Genomic DNA, 25,509 nt, shown 5'->3' on the forward strand with positions numbered 1-25,509 from the left:
TCACAGGTTCTCCATATGGGAAAGCAGAATGGATTATTTTGTGATAATGAGCCATGAAATTCATGCTAAAACTTAAGAGGTGCAATAGGGCAAACAATGCATCAAAGTAGTTCCATAAGCTCCCATTAAACTGAGGGTGACTATTACAATAATTTCTTGCATGATGGGCTGTATGTGGTTTTAAGCCATATGACTAACTCTAATGGGATTTGGAAAATACTGTGATATGATGGGCCTGATTTTCAGAAGCGCTGAGCACCCAGAAGTCCACCTGAAATCAGTGGAAGCTGTGAATGCTCAACACCTATGAAAATCAAGACCAAGACTTCATGATTTGGGATATGCTCTTTGTTAGGATATAGATATTCAGGCCTGTCTGTAAAGGCCTGTACTCTAAGAATTTAGGTGTATTCTTGTCACTTGGCTAGTTAGAGGTATAAAAGAAAGAATCAAAATCACTGTCTGCTGGTGAAAGGGCCTTCTCTCACTGTGACAGTCTGAGGCTCTGTTCTTAGGCTAAGGCCTTTGGCTAAGCAGCAGAGGCAGCCATAAGCTGGGAAGCGACTGGTCACCTCCTCAAATTCCAAACTAGTCACATTGAAATAAGGTGCTATTGGGCTGTTAGGATACAATCCTGTCCTGATAATGCCTATCACCTCCAGAGAAAGGGAAGTGCCTAGAAGAAGTAAAAGGAAACTTAGTTTGATAGCATCCTGTCTGGCAAGAACTCACTCATCAATAGCTGGGATGTGAAATCCTCACTTCTGTATTGTTTTGTCATTATAGTTCCCATTTGCTATTGTTTGTCTGTATAATCTCTGTCTGGTTCTGTGATTGTTCCTGTCTGCTGTATAATTAATTTTGCTGGATGTAAACTAATTAAGGTGGTGGAATATAATTGGTTACATAATCATGTTACAATATGACAGGTTTCAGAGTAACAGCCGTGTTAGTCTGTATTCGCAAAAAGAAAAGGAGTACTTGTGGCACCTTAGAGACTAACGAATTTATTTGAGCATGAGCTTTCGTGAGCTACAGCTCACTTCATCAGATGCATACCATGGAAACTGCAGCAGTTTCCATGGTATGCATCTGATGAAGTGAGCTGTAGCTCACGAAAGCTCATGCTCAAATAAATTCGTTAGTCTCTAAGGTGCCACAAGTACTCCTTTTCATGTTACAATATGTTAGAATTGGTTAGTTAAATTTCAGTAAAATGATTGGTTAAGGTATAGCTAAGCAGAACTCAAGTTTTACTATATAGTCTGCAGTCAATCAGGAAGTGAGTGGGTGGGTGGATGTGTGGGGGGATGGGAACAGGGAATGGGGAAATTGGAATCATGTTTTGCTAAAGGGGGAAATGGGAACAGAGAATGGGGGTGGGAAAATTGGAATCATGTTTGGCTAAGGGCAGGAATGGGAACAGGGACACAGGTGTAAGGCTCTGTGGTGTCAGAGCTGGGAAGGGGGACACTAAGGAAGGAAACTGGAATCATGCTTGCTGGAAGTTCACCCCAATAAACATTGAATTGTTTGCACCTTTGGACTTCGGGTATTGTTGCTCTCTGTTCATGCGAGAAGGACCAGGGAAGTAAGTGGGTGAAGGAATAAGCCCCCTAACACTCTTGAAGTTTGGATTGTTTTGTTTTTGACTCTGTGATCTTCAGAACACACAAACTGTTGTATTAGCCCAGACCAAAAGCCCATGTAGTCTAGTATCCTTTCTCCATTATATGGTCAATGTTGGATGTTTCAGGAGGTGTAAACCCTCCATACTCATGTAGCTAATAATATTTACAAGTTGAGATGGATGCTTTCTTCCTAGCTGTGACACCGCACCCCATATTCTTCACAGTGATATTATATAAGGATATGCTTATGGCATAATTATGATGCATTTTGTACAAGATGGGTCATGTGAGGCGTCACTGGAAAAGTTATGATTTGCTGAACATGATTATCCTATTTGTATGCATGCATCATTTTTGTATCTGAAGTTAGGAATATTGAATATGTATCTATTTCAAATGTGCTTACTCTGGGTGACACCCACAACTAGCCTTTCTGGTACAACAATGAAGAAGCCAGACAGTGCTGATGCCCCGTCAGCAAAGACAATGTACCCTAGAAGAACTTAACCTTCCTGTGAACCCAGACAGCCTGTAAGTAATGGCTGCTATGACTCAGCAAAGTATGCAAGGGCATGTGACCAGGCAACATGACCCTGGACTCCATCTTGGGATGTCAGTGTTTTTCCACAAACTGAGTTTGGGACAAAGGGTTCCCACCATATGCTAAAGCTATATAAGGCAGGGAGTGATGTCATTGCTTGTTTTTCACTCCCCACAAAAGAAGACTCCTGAAAACACCTGAGGAATAAGGAGTGAACTGGGGGAAGTGCTAGACCCAGGCTAAAGGTATTTCTAGCCTGTGTATGAAAAACCTGGGGCTTCCAAGCCGCAAAGCAAGTGTAGTTTGTGCCTTAAGAATCTGCAGCGTGCTTGTATCATCTGTCAGGGTGAGAGATTGTTAATTCAAATCCTATCTTTCTAGTATGTTAAGCTTAGTTTGCATTTTTGTTTATTTGCTAGGTAGTCTGCTTTGATCTGTTTGCTATCACTTAAAATCTATCTTTTGTAGTTAATAAATTTAGTTTATGTTTTAATCTAAACCAGTGAGTTTGGAGTGAAGTGTGTGGGAATCTTAGCTCAGAGAGGCTGTTGCATTTCCTCTCCACATTGAGGGAGGCGTGAACTCTATGAGCTTACACTGTACAGTTCCCTGTGCAGCGCAAGAAGGTATAACTTTGGGTTTATACTCCACTGGGAGGGAGATGCATGCCTGGGGAGCTGGTGGTTATCTTGGCTGTAGCCTCTCTGTTGTTGGATCATGCAGTAGCTGGTCAGAGAGCCTGCATGTAACTGCAGCTGGGTGTCCCCCTACCTGTGTGAATGCTGGAGGAACTGTAGGACTAGGTCTGCAGCTTGTCACAGCAGCACAGTGAGAAAGGGAGCCCAGGCTGGTGGGTCAGAGGGCTCAGTGGTACCCCAGTTCCAGGTGGCACTCCGGAGGGAACCGTCACACTAGCAGGGCATCAGATTTATATTCTATAACACAGACCTTTTAAAAATTTTGTCCTTGTTGGTGACACTGCAGATGCTCGTTACTAATGTTTGTTCCTAAACATCTAATCCTTTATTAAAACCTATTCAAGGCTATTTACATTACTAACATCTTGCTGCAGCAAGTTCCAAGAGGAAGTTACTTACCTGTAACTTACCAAACTCACCCATTTCATCCTCACCCATAACAATTTTACATTCAACAACAAACACTTTGTCCAAACCATGGGAATAGCCATGGCTACTAGGATGGCTCCCCAGTATTCCAACCTCTTTATGTGCCAACTTGAAAATTTTTTGGACAAATGCACCACAAAACCAGTGATATTCTTGAGATACATCAATGATATTTTCATCCTCTGGACAGACAGCTCAAATGCTCATCGATTTCCACCACAACCCCCCCCCCCCCCGCCTCCATTAAATTCTCCCTGGAACACTCCCACATTAGCATCAACTTCTTGGACACTACGATTAACTTTAACAATGGAACCTTACAGACAAACATATACAAGAAACCATTGGATCACCATACCTACCTTCACAGATCCAGCGTAACAGCCATGTTAGTCTGTGTTCGCAAAAGGAAAAGGTGCCACAAGTACTCCTTTTCTTTTCACAGATCCAGCAACCACCTCAAACATACCAAGAAATTTGTTATCTACAGCCAGGCATGCAGATTCCACAGAATGTACTCTGAGGAGACAGTCCAGGATATACACCATAACACACTCAAAACCACATTCACCAAACAAGGACACTCCACCAGAGAAATAGGTTGCATCATGGATTATCTCCAAGCACCTAGCATTGTACAACCTAGGAAAAGACAAGTGATGAGCCATTAAAGTTAATGGGAAACCACTGAAACAATCTGAAATTGAAAAGAAAAACTCCAGTCTTGAAAGGAGACAATTTTCCCCACCACAAATCACCACTCTGCACCATATCCCTGTTACAAGGAAAGGGGTTTAAGTGAATGCTGTCCAGAGCTGAGGGACAGTCTCAAAGACAAAAGTGTGTCAGAGTGTCTGGTAGTAAAGAGCTCGGGGTAGATGGATTTGGGGTGACTCAGGGCCAGAGTAAGGAGTAACTAGGCTGGAGGAAATCAGGGTGAGACCTTTATGCTCACAGGCTGGCTACTGGTGGTAAGGCTCATAGCAGCATAGCATTAAGGCACCCAAAGTTATACAGCAGACAGTGTGAGAACCCCATATTAGTCTCACTGATCCCTAAAATGTCACAGGAAGTGAGACACCCTGGGTCCAGTCTCCTTGCTTCAGTCCCTCTTTCATTATTTCTCTAGAATGGAACAGCTTCAAGAGGAGAAACTGAGGGAGTCCACATCAGATTATTCCATAGCTCAGTGGTTAGCGCACTCTCCGGAGGGATGGGAGACCCCTGTGCAAACCCTCTCTGCTCTCCCCTGCCCCCGGCAGAGGGAAGCATGGAGTCTGGGTCTGTCACGCCCAGACAAGTGTCTAACCACTGGCCAAAGTGGTGAGGGTGGCGGCAGCAGCACTTCCTCCTCCAAGCAAGGAAGGAGTCTAACAATTCCCACCAGAGACTCCTTGGGTGCTTCGTCTCCCTGACATCAGTAGCGAAGCTGGGGGGAGTGGGGCAGCCGCCTGACCTGCTGCCGAAGACCCGGAGCGCCGCCAGGTGAGTATAGCGGGAGGCGCCTTTTTTAATCTCTGCTCCCCCTGTTTTTTCCACCTGGCTACGCCACTGCCTGACATCAGATGTGTGGTTCCCATTTGAGGATTGCTGAGGAGAGCTAGGCCCCCTCCCTGCAACCTGGATTGAGGCACCAATCTCCAGGGGTAGGGCTCTGCACACACCCCTCCTGTCAGCCTCTCCCATTGGCTATTTTAGGTGGTTCCCACCTAGGATGCTGGCTTCCGTGGATTACATTCTAAGGTGCTTATCTCTCCCCATTCATTATATAGGAGCCTAGGGCACCTAACTAAGCCTTGTGGATTGCAGGGTTTTTCCAAGCACCTAAAAATTAGGCAGTGACATCCCTGGTGCAACAGCTCCATCCCTTTTTGGATCTTGGACTGTGTTCACCCTCCCACTTTACCCCCGTCTTGGTATACGGTCGAGCACTTTCCGATAGTACACACATTAGAGGAGAAGATTATACCCACTATACCAGTTAGCAGCAAGCGTTTTTTAATCTGACAGTGAATAAAACGTGAGTTTCTTATGTCCCCAATGACTACTAAAAGTGTATTGGTAGCCTTTAGTGACCAAGAATTTTCAAGGCAGTGTAGAAAGCGTAGAAAACGTAGAAAACTGGGTCAGTAGTATTAAACTCTGGGGTTATTAGCTACGATACACAAAAACTGTCAGCAGTCACAGGGGTTTGGGAAAAAGATTTCAAACATCAGACAATATCTTAAAAGGGAAAAACAGGTTTATTTCATGCATTTTACAATAAACTAGTGTTACGAAAAGGAGGTTAAAAATACCCATTCACGTTTTAGTTGTATATTTGATCTAAAAATTATGGGTAACTGCATCTACCTTAAAACAAGTTGGGAAGCCCTACTAGAGGTTTTCTGGATTCAGCTCCATGTCAATTTCTATGCTAATCATCTTGGCTCATGCAAAAGCATTAAAGCCATGTCAGAATTCAAACTTTGCTGCAATAAGAACACTTCAGAGATAATGAACTGGCACAAAAGGAAACTGTTATTGCTAATCCACTATCCAGGAAATAAAACATTGCAAGTATGTCCTCCTGGGCCCTAACACAAACAGCTGATGCACAACTTACTGTCAGACCACCAATAAAACTGGTGAATTGGGTAAAGGAGACCTGGACAGCCCATTGGAAATGAAGATTTTCAAACCCAGGTTCAAATCGGGCTCAAGTCAGCAGTGGCTAAAAGTAGTTGCCCTCTGATATCTGTTCAGTGATAAAGAAAATGGTTCTGTGGTCTTGATTCAGTTCCTAGTAGTCAGGTTGGCACTATTTGGCCTATAGTGCATAGGCACTTGCTCTTTCCTGGCAAACACACGTGGGCCAAGTTTACTTTAGGTTAACTGAGCATAAGATTTTGGAAAAAAAAAAAAAAAAAAAATCTGCAAATGGAGCATGAGCCAGGCACACAAATACATCAGCCACTAGATTCCAGAAGGCCAAGCCTTGGAGATGAGACCATTGTTAAGGTGGGTCAAAATTTAAGATCAATAGCCTTTAGTCCTTTAACTTCTGAGGGAGAGCACTGTCTATAGAAGTGTTACAGTAAAAGCGTGACATCACCCAGAAGTAATAAGGTAGCTTTCTACACTATAATGTAGATTTCTCTCTCTCCATGGCAGTCAATGTAACTATCACTAATATCCTAATAAGAGCCCTTTGAATATTCATTGACAGCTGCATTTGCAACAGTGTTACTAGCTGAGTTTTACAAGAGTGTATTCCTTGTTAGACTTAGCTAAAGTAAAGGGAAGCTAATTTGCAATGGATAACCTATGACTATTTCCTGAGGAAGGAGAACGTTCCCAAAGTCTCCTTATTCCCAGTTCTATTAACAGAAGCTGTTAGGTTTCAATATTTACACAAGAGAGTGACAGACGATTGTGCTGTCTTCTGCACTTGCAGTCCTACCCAGATGGAGGCTGGAGTGTAACAAAAATCAAAGATCTGCTATTTGTGATTGGCTCATAGTGTTTCTAATATGGATGTTCAGAGTTTGTAAGATGTAAGAAAAATGCAATAGCTGGTCTTTAAAAATATTTATGCATGTTTATCTGGAACTTCAAATTAGCCCTGGGAGGTGTATTAGCCCTTGGAATTCTCAATGCTTTGAATTCAGACATATTTTCTGTCTGGGATAGTTACCTTAGGCAAACTGAACAGTAAAGCGTGGAAGATTTAGCCCTTTAAAGTGTCTATTTGGCAATAAGCCTTTAAAGACAGTTGCCTTTTGCGGTGAGCCACAAGATACTACCAGTTACCTTCGAAGGGAGTTTGAAGAGTCTCCTGCACATTTAAGTGAATACTGATGGGATTCACTCTGTTCCTGAGTCCCCTATTTTACACACATAGATCTAACTGGGATCCTGAGATGGTCCCTAAAACAGGAAACAGATGCAAATTAAAATACACAAAAACAAACGGAGCAACTTAGGGACTTACATATTTCAAAATCGCTTTCCGCTAAGCAATTGGACACTTTCAGCTGCTGCTCATCAGCAGTTCTAGCCCCAGGTTGCTGAGCCAACAGGGATGCTGCTCAAGAAAAGAAACCCTCTTTCCTAAGACCCCAGATGCAGGGGCGGACTGAAGAACAGCAGTAATTTGAAAGAGCTGCATTCACATCTCCTGGGAAGGGGAAGGTTTGTGATATGGAGGGAGTAAATCAAATAGGTGCAAATGAAATTCAAAGAGATTCTCTCCACCCCACCCTCCATGAATGCCACCCAAACTGCTGGCTCTTTTGATGGGTTTCTACTTGCAGGAAAAGGCCCATCTCATAGGCCTTGTCTACACTGCCATTTTACAGCGTTCCAACTTTCTCGCTCAGGGGTTTGAAAAAACACCTCCCGAGCGCTGTAAATTTAGTGGCAGTGTAGACAGCGCACCAGCGCTGGGGGCTACTCCCCTCACTGGTGCTGCAACTACACAGTGCAACTGGTGCTGTTGCACTACCGTGGAAGCGCTTTAACGTCGCTAGTGAATACACAGCCTTACTAACATTCTCCCCCACTCCTCAGGAAGCTATGCCCCCAAACACCAGACTGTTTCACAAGACTGTAATAACAGACTCAAGACAGACAAATTATCTCTTGTATGAAAAGCCACTTTAATTGTTTGTCTGCCTTGATCTAGTGTACCCTCATTCTCTTCTGCTATAACCTACCCATGCTTATGATTTAAAATCTTAGGCTGTAATACTGTTTTCATCTATTGATAAAGTAGCTTACTAATTCAAAGAGTCTGACCTGACCATCCTGTCTACCTCTTGCTAGTGTAGCTAACCTTATTCTAAGTTACCAGATTTCAATACAAAAAGAAACCAAATTTTAGTAGAGGGAAACTCCTGGGGCTTTAGGAAAAGAATTCGATAGTACAGTAGAACCTCAGAGCTATGAATACCAGAGTTACAAACTGATCAGTCAACCACGCTCCTCATTTGGAACCGGAAGCATGCAATCAGGCAACAGCAGAGACAAAAAACAAAGCAAAAACAAGACAGTACAGTACTGTGTTAAATGTAAACTATTAAAAAAAATAAAGGGAAGGTTTAAAAAAAAGATTTGACAATGTAAAGAAACTGTCTCTGTGCTTGTTTAATTTAAATTAAGATGGTTGAAAGTAGCATTTTTCTTCTGCATAGTAAAGTTTCAAAGCCGTATTAAGTCAATGTTCAGTTGTAAACTTTTGAAAGAACATCCATTATGTTTTGTTCAGAGTTACGAACATTTCAGAGTTATGAACAACCTCCATTCCCAAGGTTTTCTTAACTCTGAGGTTCTACTGTACATGCACCTAAGTGAATGTCTCAGATGTTAAAGAAATATGAAATTAATAAGGGTAACAGCAAGAACAGAAGATTAGTTGACAAAGTCTGTTACAGCAGCTTGCAAAATCATTTACCAGATATTAGCCTAATAATTTATTATTTTTTTTGCTGAAGTGAGAGACAATAGCTCTGTGAGGTATGAGACAGAGAAAGTGCAAAATGTTAATGATTCAAACATTTCCCCAAAATCATTTTTGCTACTACAAGGGACAATGTAAACCAGGGTGCAGATAATCCCACCAAAAAAAATAAAAAGCAAATTTATTAAACCATAAAGTATTCCAGTGAAAATGCCACTCTCTAAAAGTGGCCCTTTTCATATATATCCTCCAAGTTGTTTCAATTTGCTCAGTTTCTTACTCATGTTTTGCTTCTGCAATCCTTAAGGATGTCAGGTAGTTTATGAAAATCCAGTCTTCTGCCTTCTTTTAACAACAGAAGACAACACACAAAAATGCAGATTTTGGAATGATATCAATATACATTTTTAATAATTATAAGGCATTAAAAGCCATTTAATCCAATGCTGAATTTACTCTGTAGAGCACAGCAGGAAAATAGGAAGCCTTAAAGGCCACAATTCCATGAGCCCCGGAACCTGAAGAACATGGGTCATGTCAAGCTGCTTAAACACAGTGACTTTTTCAGCAGAGGAAATGCTATGGTATGCATTTTAAGACAAACAACCGCTATGCTTATCTTTAGATACACAAGATTATCTGTTACTATTTAGAGGAAATTTAGGCATTAACTTCAGGCTGATAAAATATGGATGCCTAAAAAAAAAAAAGTATAAAAGTATAAACATTTTTCCCTACAGAATAATTACATTTTAGTAAATTCAGTTAGGTCCTAACATCTTAAAAAAAGACAAACATATTAACGTGGTATTGTGGAGGGGCCAGCAGACCGCATCCAAATGGCAAAATGCTTTACAAACCCTGTCAAGCAGTAGATGCACGGACAAAACGTTTAGCCCACTGCATAACCTGCTTTGTAGAAATGGTTTTACAAACTGTTTATGCCAAACTTATCATTGTACAATAAGTCTTAAAAAATATAGATAGACCCAAGATGCTTGAGAAACTGGTTTTCATGTGGAGGATTACACATTTTACTGGTAGAGGATATGGTATATGCAAAAATTCTCAAGTTATTTAATGAAACAGTTTAAAAGGCTTTTAGAATTCCAGACCATCTTGGATAATCCTGTTTAAACTCCCATCCACTGCTCCATCTAGAGCTACGCAAGCCAATGAAGCTGCAAGAATTGAGAGTTTTACACAATCAATTTAGTTACATCTGTTTCAAAAAAAGTCATGCTACTGGTTTTGTTTAAAACACAATGCACTAAAAAGCTCCAGTCTTGTGTTAACATTTACCACAGGCCTGTCCTAATACAGCTGTGTGAAAATGTTTTCAGGCAGCATTCTTATAATCATCATAAAGAACTGCATAGTTGAAACAATGTAGAGAGATGGACTGTAAACATCCTGAAAATTCAAAGCAATTAATTCAGATTTTTAATTGGGTGAGCTTGTGTTCGCTCTTAGGGTAACTTTAAACCCATTCACTGAGATCAGAATCTAACACTATCCAGCCATGTAGCTTCACAAACTCCAGCTCTTAAAAATACCCAACAAAATCCAAGAGGAGCTTGACACTTGTAGGCATTTCTAAAATGTACAACTAAACATTTGGCTAGCAACAAACATTTCAAAAAGAGACAAGATGTTCAGTTGTGACAATAATTTAAGAAATTTTGATTTTCCTTTCAAACATTTGGCTAAGACTGGAGCTTATCTTCTGCAGGAGGAAGTTATTCTGACAGGAGAAACATCAGAGATGACTCAGACAAAAGACATTTTCTCCAAGTTTAGTATTCCCTTTGACTATTAAAATAAGCCATCAACCCAGTCAGTATTTTACACCCATTCTTTATGGGAATCTTTTGTCTGGGGTGTAACTTTTTACAAGGTAGTTTCACTTCATCTCCTACACCATTCTTACCTAATAGAAAATGTGTCACTGAGCCATAAGGAATGTGCAGTATAAGACAGTAAACTGGGGCTGTCATTGATTCAAAAACCAACTACGTAGGCCCAAATATTTGCATTTATGGGCTGTAATATATATGTAGCACCAAATACAGTGTCCTTTAACTGTTTGCAATTATTAATACCAAAATCATTTCAAACTGATCAACATTGGATCATCCAGCACCAGGTGTAAGTGCTACATGTCTCAGAGGAAAATATGAGTGTATGATTGTTTCTTTCTATGTGACCAATATAATTCAGCCCATGAGAGACTACAATCATGCACTAGAACCAAGATTAACACACTCTCTCACATCATCTATTCCCATTCAATAATCTTGTGATGTTTTCAGCCAGCAAATTCAGTCTATACCAGCTTATAGGCAAAAATGGTTCAACCCAGATCAATAGAAAATTTTCTAAAGCAGATTTCTTCCTCTCACAGCTAAGCCTCTTCAATGTGACAATTCACTGCATCTTGGAATAAAAGAAATATTCTTCAGTGCTCAATATGTTCTTCACATCCTGGAACCTCGCTCTTGCAAAATCTGAAAGAGACAGTTAAAAATTACACACGTTAAAATTTCCCAATATCAGACCCAAAGCTGGGGGTGGGGGGCAGAGAGCAAAAAGAAATCACTGTATTTCAACCATGTGATAAAGCCCAAATGGCTGGCTTAAGGACTTTCCTGAAACTGATGCCTTAATATAGAAAAACAGAGAATAGGCTATACGTCACCTACAAACTATCATTAACACACCTGTACAATAGATCACCATTAGTGTATTTGAGTCAGACTAATAAGAGGAAAGATAGAGCATTTAATATTGTAAGGGGGCAGTAAAAGTAGAGATCAATCAGACAAATGAGCACAATTGGTCATCGATGAAGTTCACAGCACACAGAGCAAACACAGAGTTCCTAAAAGTCACAAGACGGTAGAGAGAGCTGCAAGGATAGTAGGGCTAGGCCAGTTTCTCTGATCCTAGAAGCAAGGCTGTGTAGTTTGTGGGTTACCAGGGAAAATGGAGAACAATTGCCTTTTTCAAACTTGGGATTTTTTAAATTGTACTTGCTTTAGTAACATCTCCTGTGCTCTCCCTTGTTTTATTTATGACCTGTGTCACTTAGAGTAGCAATGAAATGTGCATAAGTAGCAATAAGATGTGCCAACGAAACCTTGGCAGGGACACAATTATAGTCTGAAAAAACAAGCAGTGTTTGAAAGTCAGGAGTATAAAAGCTTACATGGGCCAGATCAACTCCTATACAGAGTAGGCTGATCCATTAACCCTACAGTATCTGCCCTGACCTCCTAAAGCAGTCCTCAGTATTCGTTATATGGTAAATACAAACAGCCAGATTCTTGACCCGATGGGACTATTTTTTAGGCTACTAATACGTGAAAGCTATTAGCTTGATGTATTAAGTTAATGTTTTACATATATCTTCATGTTTGATCAATAGAATTTCATGCAATATATTGCCTTGCACAATTTCTCTTGCATATGTGAAGAGTCACAGTTCATATGCAAACCTTTCTTTTGGTGGGATGGGACACTTTGTGGAGTTCACTTTTCCAAGTACTATCCTGCCCAACACTGTTATGCTTTGTGAAGCGGAAGACGGACAATTAAGAGATACAATGGTTTTTGAAGCATATTGGTTACGTTTTATGAGAAGTGAGTTTAATTCAGGGGTAGAGAGGAGATGTTAAGAATCACACTTTGACAACGTTGCCCACCCCACTGCAGTTGTGCGACCTTAGGTTTGTAAGAGGAGACTACACTGAATTGGAGACCTCCTCTGCCCTTAAGTCACCATTCAAAAACCAGCCTATAACCCACATAAAGTGGCCCAAACTTGTGCACACGAACCCTAAATTCACATTAAAACGCTACCATTTTGTAGCACGCATCTCAAAAGACAGAAATCCTGTTTGAAGGATTCCACTCTCCTGTAGTGAAGAGTGAGCAGAGCCTCTCCTGGCGTGGGGGAAGAGGATGTACTCATTTTGCCAAGAACAGCCCATTTGCCACAATATTCACTGCAGAAATCACATTCTGAAAATTGGGACTTTAAAATATTTTCTGAAGATAATTGAGTTTAAGTATTTGCCTCTAAAGTATCCAGGGTCTCTTCTTGGCATCTGCTCACCACTTTTCCTCTGCTCCCTCTGGTGGTTTTGGCTTTCCTGTCACCACCCGCTTCATCTCAACCCCATAGTATGGGCTCTAAATTCTTGCATGATGGTATCCAAGCACCTTAGATTAGCATCTCACATTACTAGCCTCAGTTTTTTCATGTAACAGGAGACTAGTAATGATGAGCTCAGTTATGATGGTGATTAGCACCACAGGGAAGCCTACAAATAAACTAAGGAGCAAGCCTTGATAGTAGTCAGACAAACTAAGCAAAGCTTTGAATATGCCAGCGACAAGTACAGAGCACTGGCATGTGGCTGCCTTCATGGTGCTGAAAAGGCTTTCTGATCCAACCACGAGGAGAAGGTATATGACAGGCCAGGCACATTCCCCGGCAGAGGCAGCCACTGGTGTCATGCAGAATTTCCTTCTCTGGTACTTGCAGTGGAACAGAATGTTAAAACCATGAACATCTTACACTGATTACCCAGTAGCACCTTCCCTCCCAAAGGATTTCACAGGCCTTTACAATACACATACAAATACACCTGTCCCTCCGTACTTGCAGGGAGGAACATGGCAGCTACTTAATAGGGCACAGAAGCTCCATTTTAATGAATACACCAAAAAACTTGACATTTAAACTTACAGTTGAATTTCATATGGCAAGTAACTAACTTTTCTAGTTTCAAAACCGGCCAACAGTGGATAAGCCTTTCACATCAATTACAGCCAATTAGGATAGTCTTTCCTGATATATATAATGCTTTAGGATCTTCAAGGATTACAATTAGTGAGACCCCTCAGTTGTATGATTTCTCCTAAAAAAGGTAACTTCAGAGCAGACTGCTGTCTAGCACTACAGTGCAGATCTTGGTTACGTAGTGACTTAGGGTCTGTCTACGCTACATTTAAAAACCTATGGCTGGCCCATGCCAGCTGACTCAGGCTAAGGGGCTGTTTAACTGCGATGTAGCCGTTTGGGCTGGAGCCCAGGCTCTAGGACTCTGCTAGGAGCCCGAATGTCTACATCACAATTAAACAGCCCCTTAGCCCACATCAGCTGCAGGTATCTAAATGCAGTGTAGACATATCTTGGAGGGAAAAGTGCCATCTATTGACTCACCAACAGTACTTCCTGCAGCACCTGGATTTTACTTTGTGGTTGGAGGGTTCCTATTCACACTGTATACTGTTCCTGCTTAGGTTTGAGAGCAGATGAGATCACAACTTGTATTGCTACGAAGTTCCTATGAAAGGTTTTCTAGATGGAGTATGAAAAGTTTCAAATTATGTATCAAAAGCAAATGCTACATATTTCAGCATTAAGAAAATTTATCACCTGTGCTTCTAGTTAATTAAAAGTATTCTATAAGAAACTGCATGGCAAACACGAGTGATTTCAGTGAGTAAAAGTCAGGCCTTGAAAATTTACTTGACAACTGCAAGTAAAGAGATTTGCCATGGTGAAAAATACATGCTACTGTGCCCCCTGCAACTTAAAGTTAGAGGAATAGTTAGGTACTGTAATTGTAATATTATCCACCAACATTTATTATATATATTGCAACAGCACCCGTGTATAGTGTTTTCCAAAACACAGAAGAGGGCACTCCCTACCCCAAGCAGAATACAATCCAGTTAACTATCAAACTTTAAAAGCACACATCTTACTACTAGGGCTGGTCAACTGGCAGGAAAAAGACATTGGCTATGTTATTCAATACATTCCACCATATGATAGTCACCAAGCAGAATGTGACCAGCATGACTGAATACCACAAAGAAAACTATCAGTTGAATAAGTTAGTTGATGAACTCCAGTGGGTTACAGAGTAGCAGCCGTGTTAGTCTGTATCCGTAAAAAGAAAAGGAGTATTTATGGCACCTTAGAAACTAACAAATTTATTAGAGCATAAGCTTTTGTGAGCTACAGGCTACACAAAGAAGTTATACCAATTCATCTAAAGATGTGATGCTGAACTGATTGATTAATTGAGTTTAACATCACACATTTAGTTAAACCAGCATATGCAGACACTCATATCAGATTCAACATGGCTCATCTTGCTTTAGCTTGCACCTGTAGACTCCTAGAGTTCAGGGAAGAAGGGATAACCAGATAATCTAGTCAGACCACTGACAGCACCTAGCTCCTGCACGCTAAACTCAAACCCAGACTTAAGTATCACATCCCACAGGAAACGAAGCTATTATGATGTGCCACAGGGAGATAATAGGAGTGAGTGAGTTGCATGTCACTTGTAACTTTAGCACAACATTTAATTCTGTGTAAAGCGGATCACAGTCAACAGCACATGCATACTCCCCAACCCTTTTCTTGCTTTTGGTTAGGCATTTTCCTACGTGCCTTCACTTTACTTTCTCTTTCCTGTAACAGATCATGGTGATGTTTCCAAAGTCATTTTCAAAGTGTTTCCTCTTTACCTTCTCTCATTCTCCATCTCCTAACCTCTCTTTCTCTTCACTGTGAGCTCTACCTCCTGCCCTGAACATTTTGGTTTCTTTTCTTCCATATACCCCACAAATCTGTTTCTCTCTCATATTTTATATGCACACCCTGTAATTCTCTTTCCTAGCTTATCCCATCAATCTCACACTCTTTCCCTATGTCATTCATTTGCTTGACCACATCCCATACCCCCTCACAAAAATGGTATTGAAATTTTACAAGATGGCCATTACCTACAGAATTAATTCCACACACCTATACGAGATAATGGGCGGGCGATATAGGCGGAACGGTCCAGGGCAACAACCTGGTGAGAAAGCAACTGCTTCTCCCATGCCAATCTGTTTGACTAGAGCAGGGGTAGGCAACCTGCGGCATGCGAGCTGATTTTAAGTGGTACTCACACTGCTCAGGTCCTGGCCACCGGTCTGGGGGGCTCTGCATTTTAATTTAATTTTTAATGAAATTTCTTAAACATTTTAAAAACCTTATATACTTTACATACAACAATAATTTAGTTATATATTATAGACTTATAGAAAGAGACCTTCTAAAAACATTAAAATGTATTACTGGCACGCAAAACCTTAAAATTAGAGTGAATAAATGAAGACCTGGCACACCACTTCTGAAAAGTTGCTGACTCCTGGGCTAGAGGAAGGTGTTGGGATAGGGATGCTGTCCCTGGACTCTGCTCAGTGGCTTTATTTTCATATTAGCCTCTGGCTAGTAGCTGCCGACACATATGAATGCCTCCTGTCCCTAACCATGGCTGGGAAGTAAAATATATTTGGTTCTTATTTTCATTGCTGCCCACAGGATTCTGAACAGGAGTAAGAACTGACAGATGCTGGTCAGTAGTCACTGTGTCACTTAGGGAAACTCTGAGCTGCCTGTTTGTAGAGTCCCTGAGTTTATACTCATGTGATAAATGAAAGTTTCATACTGACCATAAGGACTAATCATTTAATTTTAAAAAAAATGAAAGCTTAGATTTTGCAAAAGTAGGCAACCTTCCCCATGCATGCTTTTCAAACATTTTATTACTGCAAGATAAATGTATCTTTTTTAACCCATATGCAAGCAGCACTGAAGTTGTTTGTAAAAAAGCTGCCTTTCCAAAGGTACAGGTAAGAAAGGATTTTGGAGTATGATCCCATAAAATGCTGAATACCACCAGATTCCAGTGATTTCACCTGGGCTTTGCAGTATTGAGGAGTCCTGATGAGCAGTAAGTAACAGATATAAGCAACAGCAGACTTAAAATAGAAATGATTGTCAACAAAAACATTAATTATTCTCCATGCACTGCTTCAAGCATTGTAAGGCCACTTCTTGGTAATTCATCATAATAATTTGAATTTCAGTTGCACTGTCCATTTAGGGACCTCAAAGCACTTTACACTCAGTAAATTAGGACTTGGCCTCTCCCCAGTGAGGTTTTTTCCATTTTAGACCTGTGGAAACTGGAGCACAGAAGTTAAGTGACTTGTCTATATTCATACAGAGGGACTGAGGCAGAGTGGAGAAAAGAATGCAGACCTGCGGACTCCCTATATTGTGCTTTAATAGGACCATCCTTGGCTAACATACTTCAGATGGACAAGCCTCTTAATAGGTTGCCAAATCAGACATTTACTGAAGATTTTTATTAGCTGCCATTATACACAAAATATATGACAAGAGAAAAAACAGGCCATGTAACAACAACAAAAAAATAGAACCATTTCTGTCTAAAAATATTTTCCCCTAGAATCTGTATAAAGAATTTCCCCTCTCCCAGCATAGCTTTAAAAGGACTGATAATGCCAGCGTTACTTATGTAAAAAAGCACAAGAGCCAGTACAGGTCTTGTCATGTCATCACCATCTGTGCAACAGATCATACTATAAAGTCTATTACCATTTCTACCACTGTGATTTTCACCTGACACTAGGAATAAAGGCAACTATGACTACAGAACAAATACACCACTAGGACTAGCCAGAAGATGGTACTGGTGAGGGGTAGGTGGCAGATGGGGCAGAGGAAAGCATGTGGGTGAAGTCCTAGGGCAGCTAATGCTCACCATGACATTTACACTTAATCTGAGTCATTCATATCGTAATCCGTCTCTTCATCCTCGCTCTGAATGGCATGCAGCAAGTGTAAAGAAAGGGAGGGAAAAGAAAAGATTGAAAGTGAGTCAGAGCCAAAGCAAAGTACAATCCACTTACACTTGAGGTATGTGAGGTTATTTTACTTTAATCCAATTCTTCATAAGGCAATAAGATACCACACAATTTAAAAGCAGGAACATTATAAATAGCAGGAAAACTAGTTTTCCCCACTGTCCCAAGTATCAGCAGATTACTGCTAATGGTTCCATTCAGTTCAGCATTCACTTGACACAATGAAAGGGAACACTGTGTAATGAGACAGCTAATGTTACATATGCTACCTGAAACTTGTGAGCTCTGCAACTGGCTCCATGTGTCTGTGGACTCTTAACACTCGGAAACTTAGCTTTGGAGGCAGACATCAGGAGGAACATTGGGTCATCCCCTCCTAATAGAGCAACTCAAGGAAGTGGGCAGGGAAACCAAGTGGGTTTGGGAATGGAGAGCTCAGAGAATCACAAGCTGCCCCACAAGCACCATTGAAATAGCTTAAGTAATTTGGCTCAAAGGGGTTAGTTTACTCCTCCCAGCTACATTAGAAAGTTACACATCCATTCCAGCTATCAATAATAGGACTCAGGGAAAGGCAATGGCTGAGTGGCATTGCTTCCTCAAATGCCACAAGAGATCCAACTTTTGGGCAAGCTGGTAGGTATACTGTTTAGGTTGTGCCTATGCAGTGGTGATGTAGCTATGTTCGTCCCAGGATACTAGAGAGACAAGATGGGTGTGGTAATATCTTTAATGGACCTACTTCTGTTGGTGAGAGAGACAAGCTTCCGAGTTTACACAGAGCTCTTCTTCAGGTTGTGACTGTTATTGTTCTACTGAACTTAGCCCATTTTAAGTTTTATTTAAAACAAAAGTTGAAGAGTTTAGTAAACTACAATTAGAATCTACAGAAGCCAGAATGGAAATGAGCTTGAACAGAAATCCAAATCAGCAACGAAATGGCAAAAAATGAATGAACTGTTCAGAAAGGAATCTAAATACTTTACATAACACTCATGCCCACAGGCCTTGGAAGCCTAAGGTAAGGCTGTTTTCCTTACTAATTCCTCAAGATGTAGTCCAAGTCCTGGGCTATGTACATTCATTGTAGGCCTTATTTTGGGCAGGTTCCTGTATGGACTTTGCAAACACAAGGGTGATAGGTTAGTTGCATTTGAGGGGTGTTCTGAAACAGATGGCCTTTCAGAATGCTCAGAGTTGTTTCTTCCAAAGTAGGAAATAATTACAAAGCAGGGTATATGCTAAGTTCACTTCATGGGAAATATCTCATAGTGTGAGATTCAAGAGTCAGTCTATATACTTATCACTGTGTAATGCTGGCCCATAGATGAGCACATTTTATGCTATTTTACAGCTGTGATACATGGCAGCAAAATCTTCATTTATCAAACTTTACTGCCATAGCTCAGTATTACTAGCATGTCACTTTTGGAGAAAGTCAATAATGTAGAATACCTGTCACTGGGGAAGATTTTAGTACCTTTGGAAAAACTACTTTCAAGTTTTAGTTGCTATTGTTTCTTGTTCTATCCTATTTAGGCAAATTGCGTCCTCCATGAAGAGGATACTAGATAAAAAAAACCCACCAGAAAAGAAAGAAAAACTGGAAAGTCAGATCAGCTGGGGCTGCTCCCAACACATGTTTTTTTCTGGTTTGTAAACCCACCACTATTAATAAAGATTCTGGTAATCTGGTGGGTAATGCAGAATTAAATACAATGGCCCTTACATAACTGTACTGATAGAAGTTTTTTTTGTTTGTTTGTTTGTTTTTTTTTTAAAGATGTCATGACAACGATTCTTGTGCTTTCCCCTTCACAGCAGCATGGATCAGAGCCACCTAAATATTTGTCAATATGTAATTCTGGGTGACCTTCATTATCGTTTCAATGGAACAACAAGATGTTGAAGGTTAAATCAGACACAGTTTAGCAGATTATGGATTTGAGGCTAAACTGGCTTGAAAAATCCATCTGTCGAGAGGACAGACCCCAAGAAACAGTTCTGACTCAACATTCAAGTACTTTTCAACCCAAAAGGATTACAAAAACAACAACCCACAACCCTCACGCCCCCAATACTCTGTTAACAGTATGTATATTAAATGGAAACTTCAAAAATCTCTCCTGTTGCACCTGTCCACAGTCCCTACCCCACTACTCACATCCTCTCTTCTGACATGCTCTTTAGTTTAGAACATCCCTGTCCAACAGTTGCACCAACAGGCAAGTTTATGTAGTTATGATTCGAATAAATCCTCTCCCAAAACTAAGGGCTTGTCTACATTGCCCGCTGGATCAATGGGCAGCGATCGATCCAGCGGGGGTTGATTTATCGCATTTAGTCTAGACGTGATAAATAGATGACCAAGCACTCTCCCTCGACTCCGGTACTCCACCAGGGCGAGAGGCGCAGGCAGAGTTGACGGGAGAGCGTCAGCCATCGACTTACTGCAGTGACGACACCGTGGTAAGTAGATCTAAGTACGTCGACTTCAGCTATGTTATTTACGTAGCTGCAGCTGCGTAACTTAGATCGATCTCCCCCCACAAGTGTAGACCAGGCCTTATTCCTGCATTTTGAGGTTAGCTCAAGTCTGGTAAAGACAACTCTCCCATCCCAAACCTCCACTGGCCAATGAACAGTGGAACAAAACTCTTAATTTCTGGGGATTCTTTCACTCACTTTCCTTTCAAAATGATTTTACTTGGCATCAGAGAGAGCTTCCAACTGTGCATTTTCAGCCACGCAACAGGACTATACTTGTTCTTGGTTTTTAACTAACTCTTACTGTTCTAATCTCATGCTACTTCCCACTGTGCTCATTCTTTCTAGTACACAACTCCCTTCTGTGCATCAAGACTCCGGGTGAGCATTTGAGACACAGCAGCGTTCTTCAGAGTCCCTCTACCAAGCCTGTGAATTTCACTGCAGAGAGTATAAATGCTGGCATCTCTCAAATGTCTGAATAACCAAGAGTTGCACTGTACTTGTTCTGGACTAGTCCCTCCTCTTTAGACGCCCACACTGTTTGGTTTGGTATTCTACACATTTTCTATTAGCCTAGTATCCAGTCAAACTCTGGGCCCTTCTGAAGCATGTTATTGCAGAAGGGTCACTGAAGTCCCTTGTAAAGATATGCATTATGGTCAGTAATTCCAGTTTTTGCTTTATTATTTTTATCTTGGTGGTGCACATATCCCAGCCCTGAGGAGCTTACAAACTAAGACAACAAGCAAATGATGAACAATGAGGGATAAGGATGCAATTAAAATACACACACACTGCTTAGATACCACACACACACTTATTGCTTAAATACCACACCGACATATAACTTATGAGCTTTTCCATTTCTTTCAGGCAGCATGGCAAAAGTGAGTTTTGAAGAGGGGAGGGCAGTGGGCTTACACATGTGTTCAGGAACAGTGATCCATATGTAGGATTTTATAGCTTTACATGTTCACTTTTTATTTTTAGCTGCATTAACTTCTTATAGGGTTTAAAATATGTTTCTCTGAATTGCGATAAAATACATTTCAGCAGAAATTAGCCATTTCACTAGCGATGAAACAAAAAAAGTTTTAAAATACTCTAAAGCTTTATGAAATAAGTCTGATTACTTGTACCTTACGTACCTACTGTGGGTATCCATACACAAAAATGCTGCTTTCCAAACTGCTGCTGTGCCCAACCAAGAAATGAGCTGTGGACAGCATGAAAAGCAGTAGTAACCAGCAGCAGACAGTAGTTTACTGTAAACAACGCGAGCAGGATACAATTGACATTGGAAGTTCCAGATCAGTCTTAGGGGGCTTTTTTCAGTGTTTATTTTTTAAAGCTGACTCTTGAAAAGCTGTGCTAAGTTTTACTTTGGTTGTTTTCAATTTAAACCAATAAAAATGAAAAATGAGTGGTAAACTTTTTTGTATAAAGATGACTAGTTTTACTACTAACCAATTATTAGTGTTTCCATTTCCCCACCAACCATAGTGTAAAATGTACAGTGCACGCTGAGTGGAGGAACAGTGCAATTCATTTTCCATTTGGTCAGGGCCAACTATGATTCAGTCATGTCACACACTGTCTTCCCTAACTATTATCCCTGAAAGTCAACAGATCACACAAGCAAGATCTCATGCCTATAACGTCTCTGTCAATTAGGTCATGCAGAAGAGCGAGAATTACAAGGAACCCTGAAAGCTGCGAGCTTGCACAATACATTGCAAGTAAGGGACTTAATCTAATGGGAAGACTTTTATAGCTTATTGCATATGACAATACTTTTCAGACAGAATATGTCATTCACATTCCTGGCTGTTGAGAATTCTGTATCCTGACTCAGATAAGCACGGAAAACATCCATCATCTACACTGGTGGCAGAATCGAAGTCTATCTACTGTCTGATAACCCAAATATGCATATTCTCAAAAGGAAGCACTCACTAAGAAGTCAGATAACAGTATGGAAGACACGGAGAATACTAAGTAGCACATTTAAAGTTCTTGTTTTGTAATGTGTGAGAGTCATACTGACAATTAGAGTTACTTTAACTGGTACAGTTTATATTCTCATGCACAACGAAAAGGGAACCATTACCGACCTTGAGGAGAGATGGCAAGCAGATTACACGCTATGCTCAACCTTCTTTTGAATAATATCCAAGTCTAATTGCTTTGACTGACATCTTTCATTTCCTCCCTCCCATGCCCAGCATCTTACCTTTGCTTTTTCACTGGGCTCGCTGGTTGTGCCGTAGGGGGTATTATGTAGCTCCTTCGAGACAACACACAGAAATTCAGCCTGATCTTCATTTCCATAGTTATAGGAAGAACCAATACTGACCAACTGAAAGAGGAGAGAAAGGCTTAGCGGTATTTCCGCACAAAACAATTGGTATAATTTTTCCGCAACTTTGGCTTTAACACTCCTTAAGGCGTTGGCTGTATTTTGAGCACGAGCTCCCACTTTAATGCAAATAGATGCCAACTTCTGATGTCAGGGTTAATGCAGCTGTTCCATTTAAAGGTCTATGAGTCTACTAGTGTAAGGGTAGCATTGCCAATAGCACCCTGAGTGCTTAGGCAAAATCCTACAGAGGCAGTCAGTGGGGAGAAGCCGCCTGTTCCCACTGCATCTCAGACACCTGAACACTACCCCCTTTCCTCCAAAAGTTATTTAAAAAAAATCTGCATGTGGCGTGATAGTGTGGGTGGGATTTAGACAAGCAAGGAACGCATGCAGAGAGCACTCTGCCCTAAAGAGACACCTGCTATTTTACTCACAGAATGACCCTATGCTTCTATTTGGAATTTACAAAGATATTTAGAGCAGGAGGCAAAAGTTAGCATTTGACTGAAAAAACAAGACAAACAGTATGGTGGGACTCAAGGACCAACTTTCCAAATTCACATGTATTGTTACAGGGAAGTTGGTTAAGGTAGCATTACAAGTGGAAGTTATATGCTTGAAATGAAATGTTGCTTATTTACAAACTGCTAGAAGCCTTAAAACTGAATGAGGACAATTTATCTCAAAGCGCAGTCTGCTCTGCTGGTGACATTTTCTTCTGCGCTGTGGAACTACCTAAGGTAAAAGGATTTACTCAACAAGCCTTAACCAGCTGTTGAATGAAATCAGATCCAGGTATTTTTTTTTGTAAAATACATTTCTAAATTACAGATAAAATGACATGTGTGGTACTGTTATGCAGCTACTGCTGACAAAAATAAGACGAGCAAAGCTGTCTGGTGCACAGACCCTCTATATTAGGGGTGGGCAAACTTTTTGGCACGAGGGCCACATATGGGTAGGGAAATTGTATGGCAGGCCATGAATGCTCATGAAATTGGGGGTTGGGGTGTGGGAGGGGGTGAGGGCTCCGACTGGAAGTGTGGGCTCTGGGGTAGGGCCAGAAATGAGGAGTTCAGGGTGTGGGAGGGAACTCTGGGCTGGGGTGAAGGCTCTGGCTGGGCATGTGGGCTCTGGGGTGGGGCTGGGGATTGGGAGTGCAGGAGGGTGCTCCAGGCTGGGACCGAGGGGTTTGGAGGGCGGGAGGGGGATCAAGGCTGGGGCAGGGGAGGGGGTCAGAGGGACAGGCTCTAGGCAGTGCTCACCTCAAGCAGCTCCTGGAAGCAGTGGCATGTCCCCCCCCTCTGGCACCTTACCGGAGGTACGGCCAGGAGGCTCTGCGCACTGCCCCATCCACAGGTGCTGCCCCTGGCAGCTCCCATTGGCTGCAGGTCCCAGCCAATGGGAGCTGTGGGTGCTGCGTGCGGAGCCCCCTGGCTGCCCCTATGCGTAGGAGCCAGAGGGGGGACATGCTGCTGCTTCCGGGAGCCGTGTGGAGCCACAGCACGCGCAGAATGGGGCAAACCCCTGACCCTGCTCCCCAGCTGGAGCACCAGAGTGGGGCAAACCCCAGGCCCTGCTCCCTGCCGGGAGCTTGAGGGCTGGATTAAAACATCTCAAGGACCGGATGTGGTCCCTGTAGTAAGAGGCCCTGAAACATAAACCCTTGTATCAGAGGCCTGGTCTGAGGCCTAAAGCCTGAACCAAAGTACTTCCAGGCATTGCTAAGTCTGTGAGCCAGAGGCAGGCCCTAATTGCAGAACTTGGCAAGAAAAGGGTCCCTAGAAAGCACGTGCTAATGATATAAGTAGTAATATGAGGAATGTGTGCCAAGATGGCACCTGGACATCCCGACATGAGGACACTTCACAGAAATAAGGAACAGCCAGGTGCATCCCAAAGACAGGGTCAAAAGGACAACATGATGGACAGATCTGTTTGTTTGAACCAACATGATCAAAGGGGGAGACAACACCCTAATGAGTCAAGGGGCTGTACCTCAATACGTCAGTGGTGATGAGTAATCTGTCTTGCAACTGTATAAAAACGGGTCCCGGAGCACATATCTTTGTCCAGCCTAAGGGGCAGTGGAGTGTCCCGCCACTGACTGAGCTGTGTCCATTGCCAGGGGGCACATTTTCGTAGTATGTCCTGTAGAGTCTATAGGAAACTATTACTGTGCTTCGTTTGACAATAAAGCTGGCCAGGTGGCCTTCGTACCTTACTAGAGTCTGTGGTCTTTGGGGGTTCTCTCGGGGTCTGCTGAGTCAGCTATCCGTGCAGCGCTGGTGCAGCACACAGAGGGAACACGCACACAACCGACTGTTATCAGCATCGAACAAGAGCAGAGCACCACACCAGTAGCTACCGACAACAGCCCCCGGGCTGTAGTTTGCTCACCCCTGCTCTATATCCACCCTGTGCAGTCATACATTTCACCAAATTCATCAGCCAAACTGCCACAGACATGTACTAACAGCCCTCTGTCCCCAGTTTGCAATATGCCTATTTTCAATCCCAATATGCCAGTAGTTTAGCTATAAGGTACCATTGATCAATTTCCATTTCATTATTAAAGTGCTCCTGGTATATGACCAGGAGCAAAGGTTCAGATTTCTTGCTGTTCAGAGTAACATAATTTGAAACAGCCAAAAAACTATTGGGTTAAAAACAAACAGTTTATTTCCATTAGCTCAGGGGAGCCACAGAGATATTAAAGGACCTGATGGATGCTCCTGCACCCAGTTGGAGATACGTAACAATGGAATTTTGGGCTAGAACATGGTCAGGGCATCAGGAATTAGGCTGTTTACCCGTACAGGTAGGAGAAGGAGATAACTGAGCTGAAAGCAGCCCCAACACAGTATTAATGCTAAAAAACAAAGCTTCCTTGTACCCATGTGGAGTGGCAGAACTGAAATATCCATGAGCTATGATACTATGGTAAAGGGGCTGTGTAGGTACCTAGACAGACAAACATAACCAGGGCTTGCAAAATCTTTTACCTGGGACACTGTTTGCAAAAGGTCAACTACATTTAAACAGCAAAGTTATCAGATATGGATTCACCACTGCCCCAAAATTAACCCTTTTATAACTGTCACTTGCCAGGAGTGCTTGTCAGTAACCACCCCGCCACCACACACTCCTGGTGCCTTCATACATCTCAA

The 25,509-nt window shown here is 41.8% G+C and overlaps 1 protein-coding gene across 2 annotated transcripts in view; it reads right to left on the reverse strand.

Moving 5' to 3' along the window:
* Positions 1 to 5,689: 5,689 nt before the first annotated feature.
* The window catches only part of KCTD5 (potassium channel tetramerization domain containing 5), a 64,088-nt gene continuing 44,268 nt past the window's right edge, over positions 5,690 to 25,509 (reverse strand). The window contains exons 5-7 of one of the 2 annotated variants that reach the window (XM_077828345.1): positions 22,211 to 22,336; positions 17,385 to 17,443; positions 5,690 to 11,246 (exon numbers count right to left, since the gene is read on the reverse strand). In XM_077828345.1, the coding sequence (XP_077684471.1) occupies positions 17,399 to 17,443; positions 22,211 to 22,336 (171 nt within the window). In that variant the 3' untranslated portion in view covers positions 5,690 to 11,246; positions 17,385 to 17,398. The remainder of the gene's footprint in view (positions 11,247 to 17,384; positions 17,444 to 22,210; positions 22,337 to 25,509) is intronic. The other variant, XM_077828346.1, reaches the window with a different exon arrangement.

The sequence above is a fragment of the Eretmochelys imbricata genome, chromosome 10, assembly GCF_965152235.1.
Source record: "Eretmochelys imbricata isolate rEreImb1 chromosome 10, rEreImb1.hap1, whole genome shotgun sequence".
NCBI lineage: Eukaryota > Metazoa > Chordata > Testudines > Cheloniidae > Eretmochelys > Eretmochelys imbricata.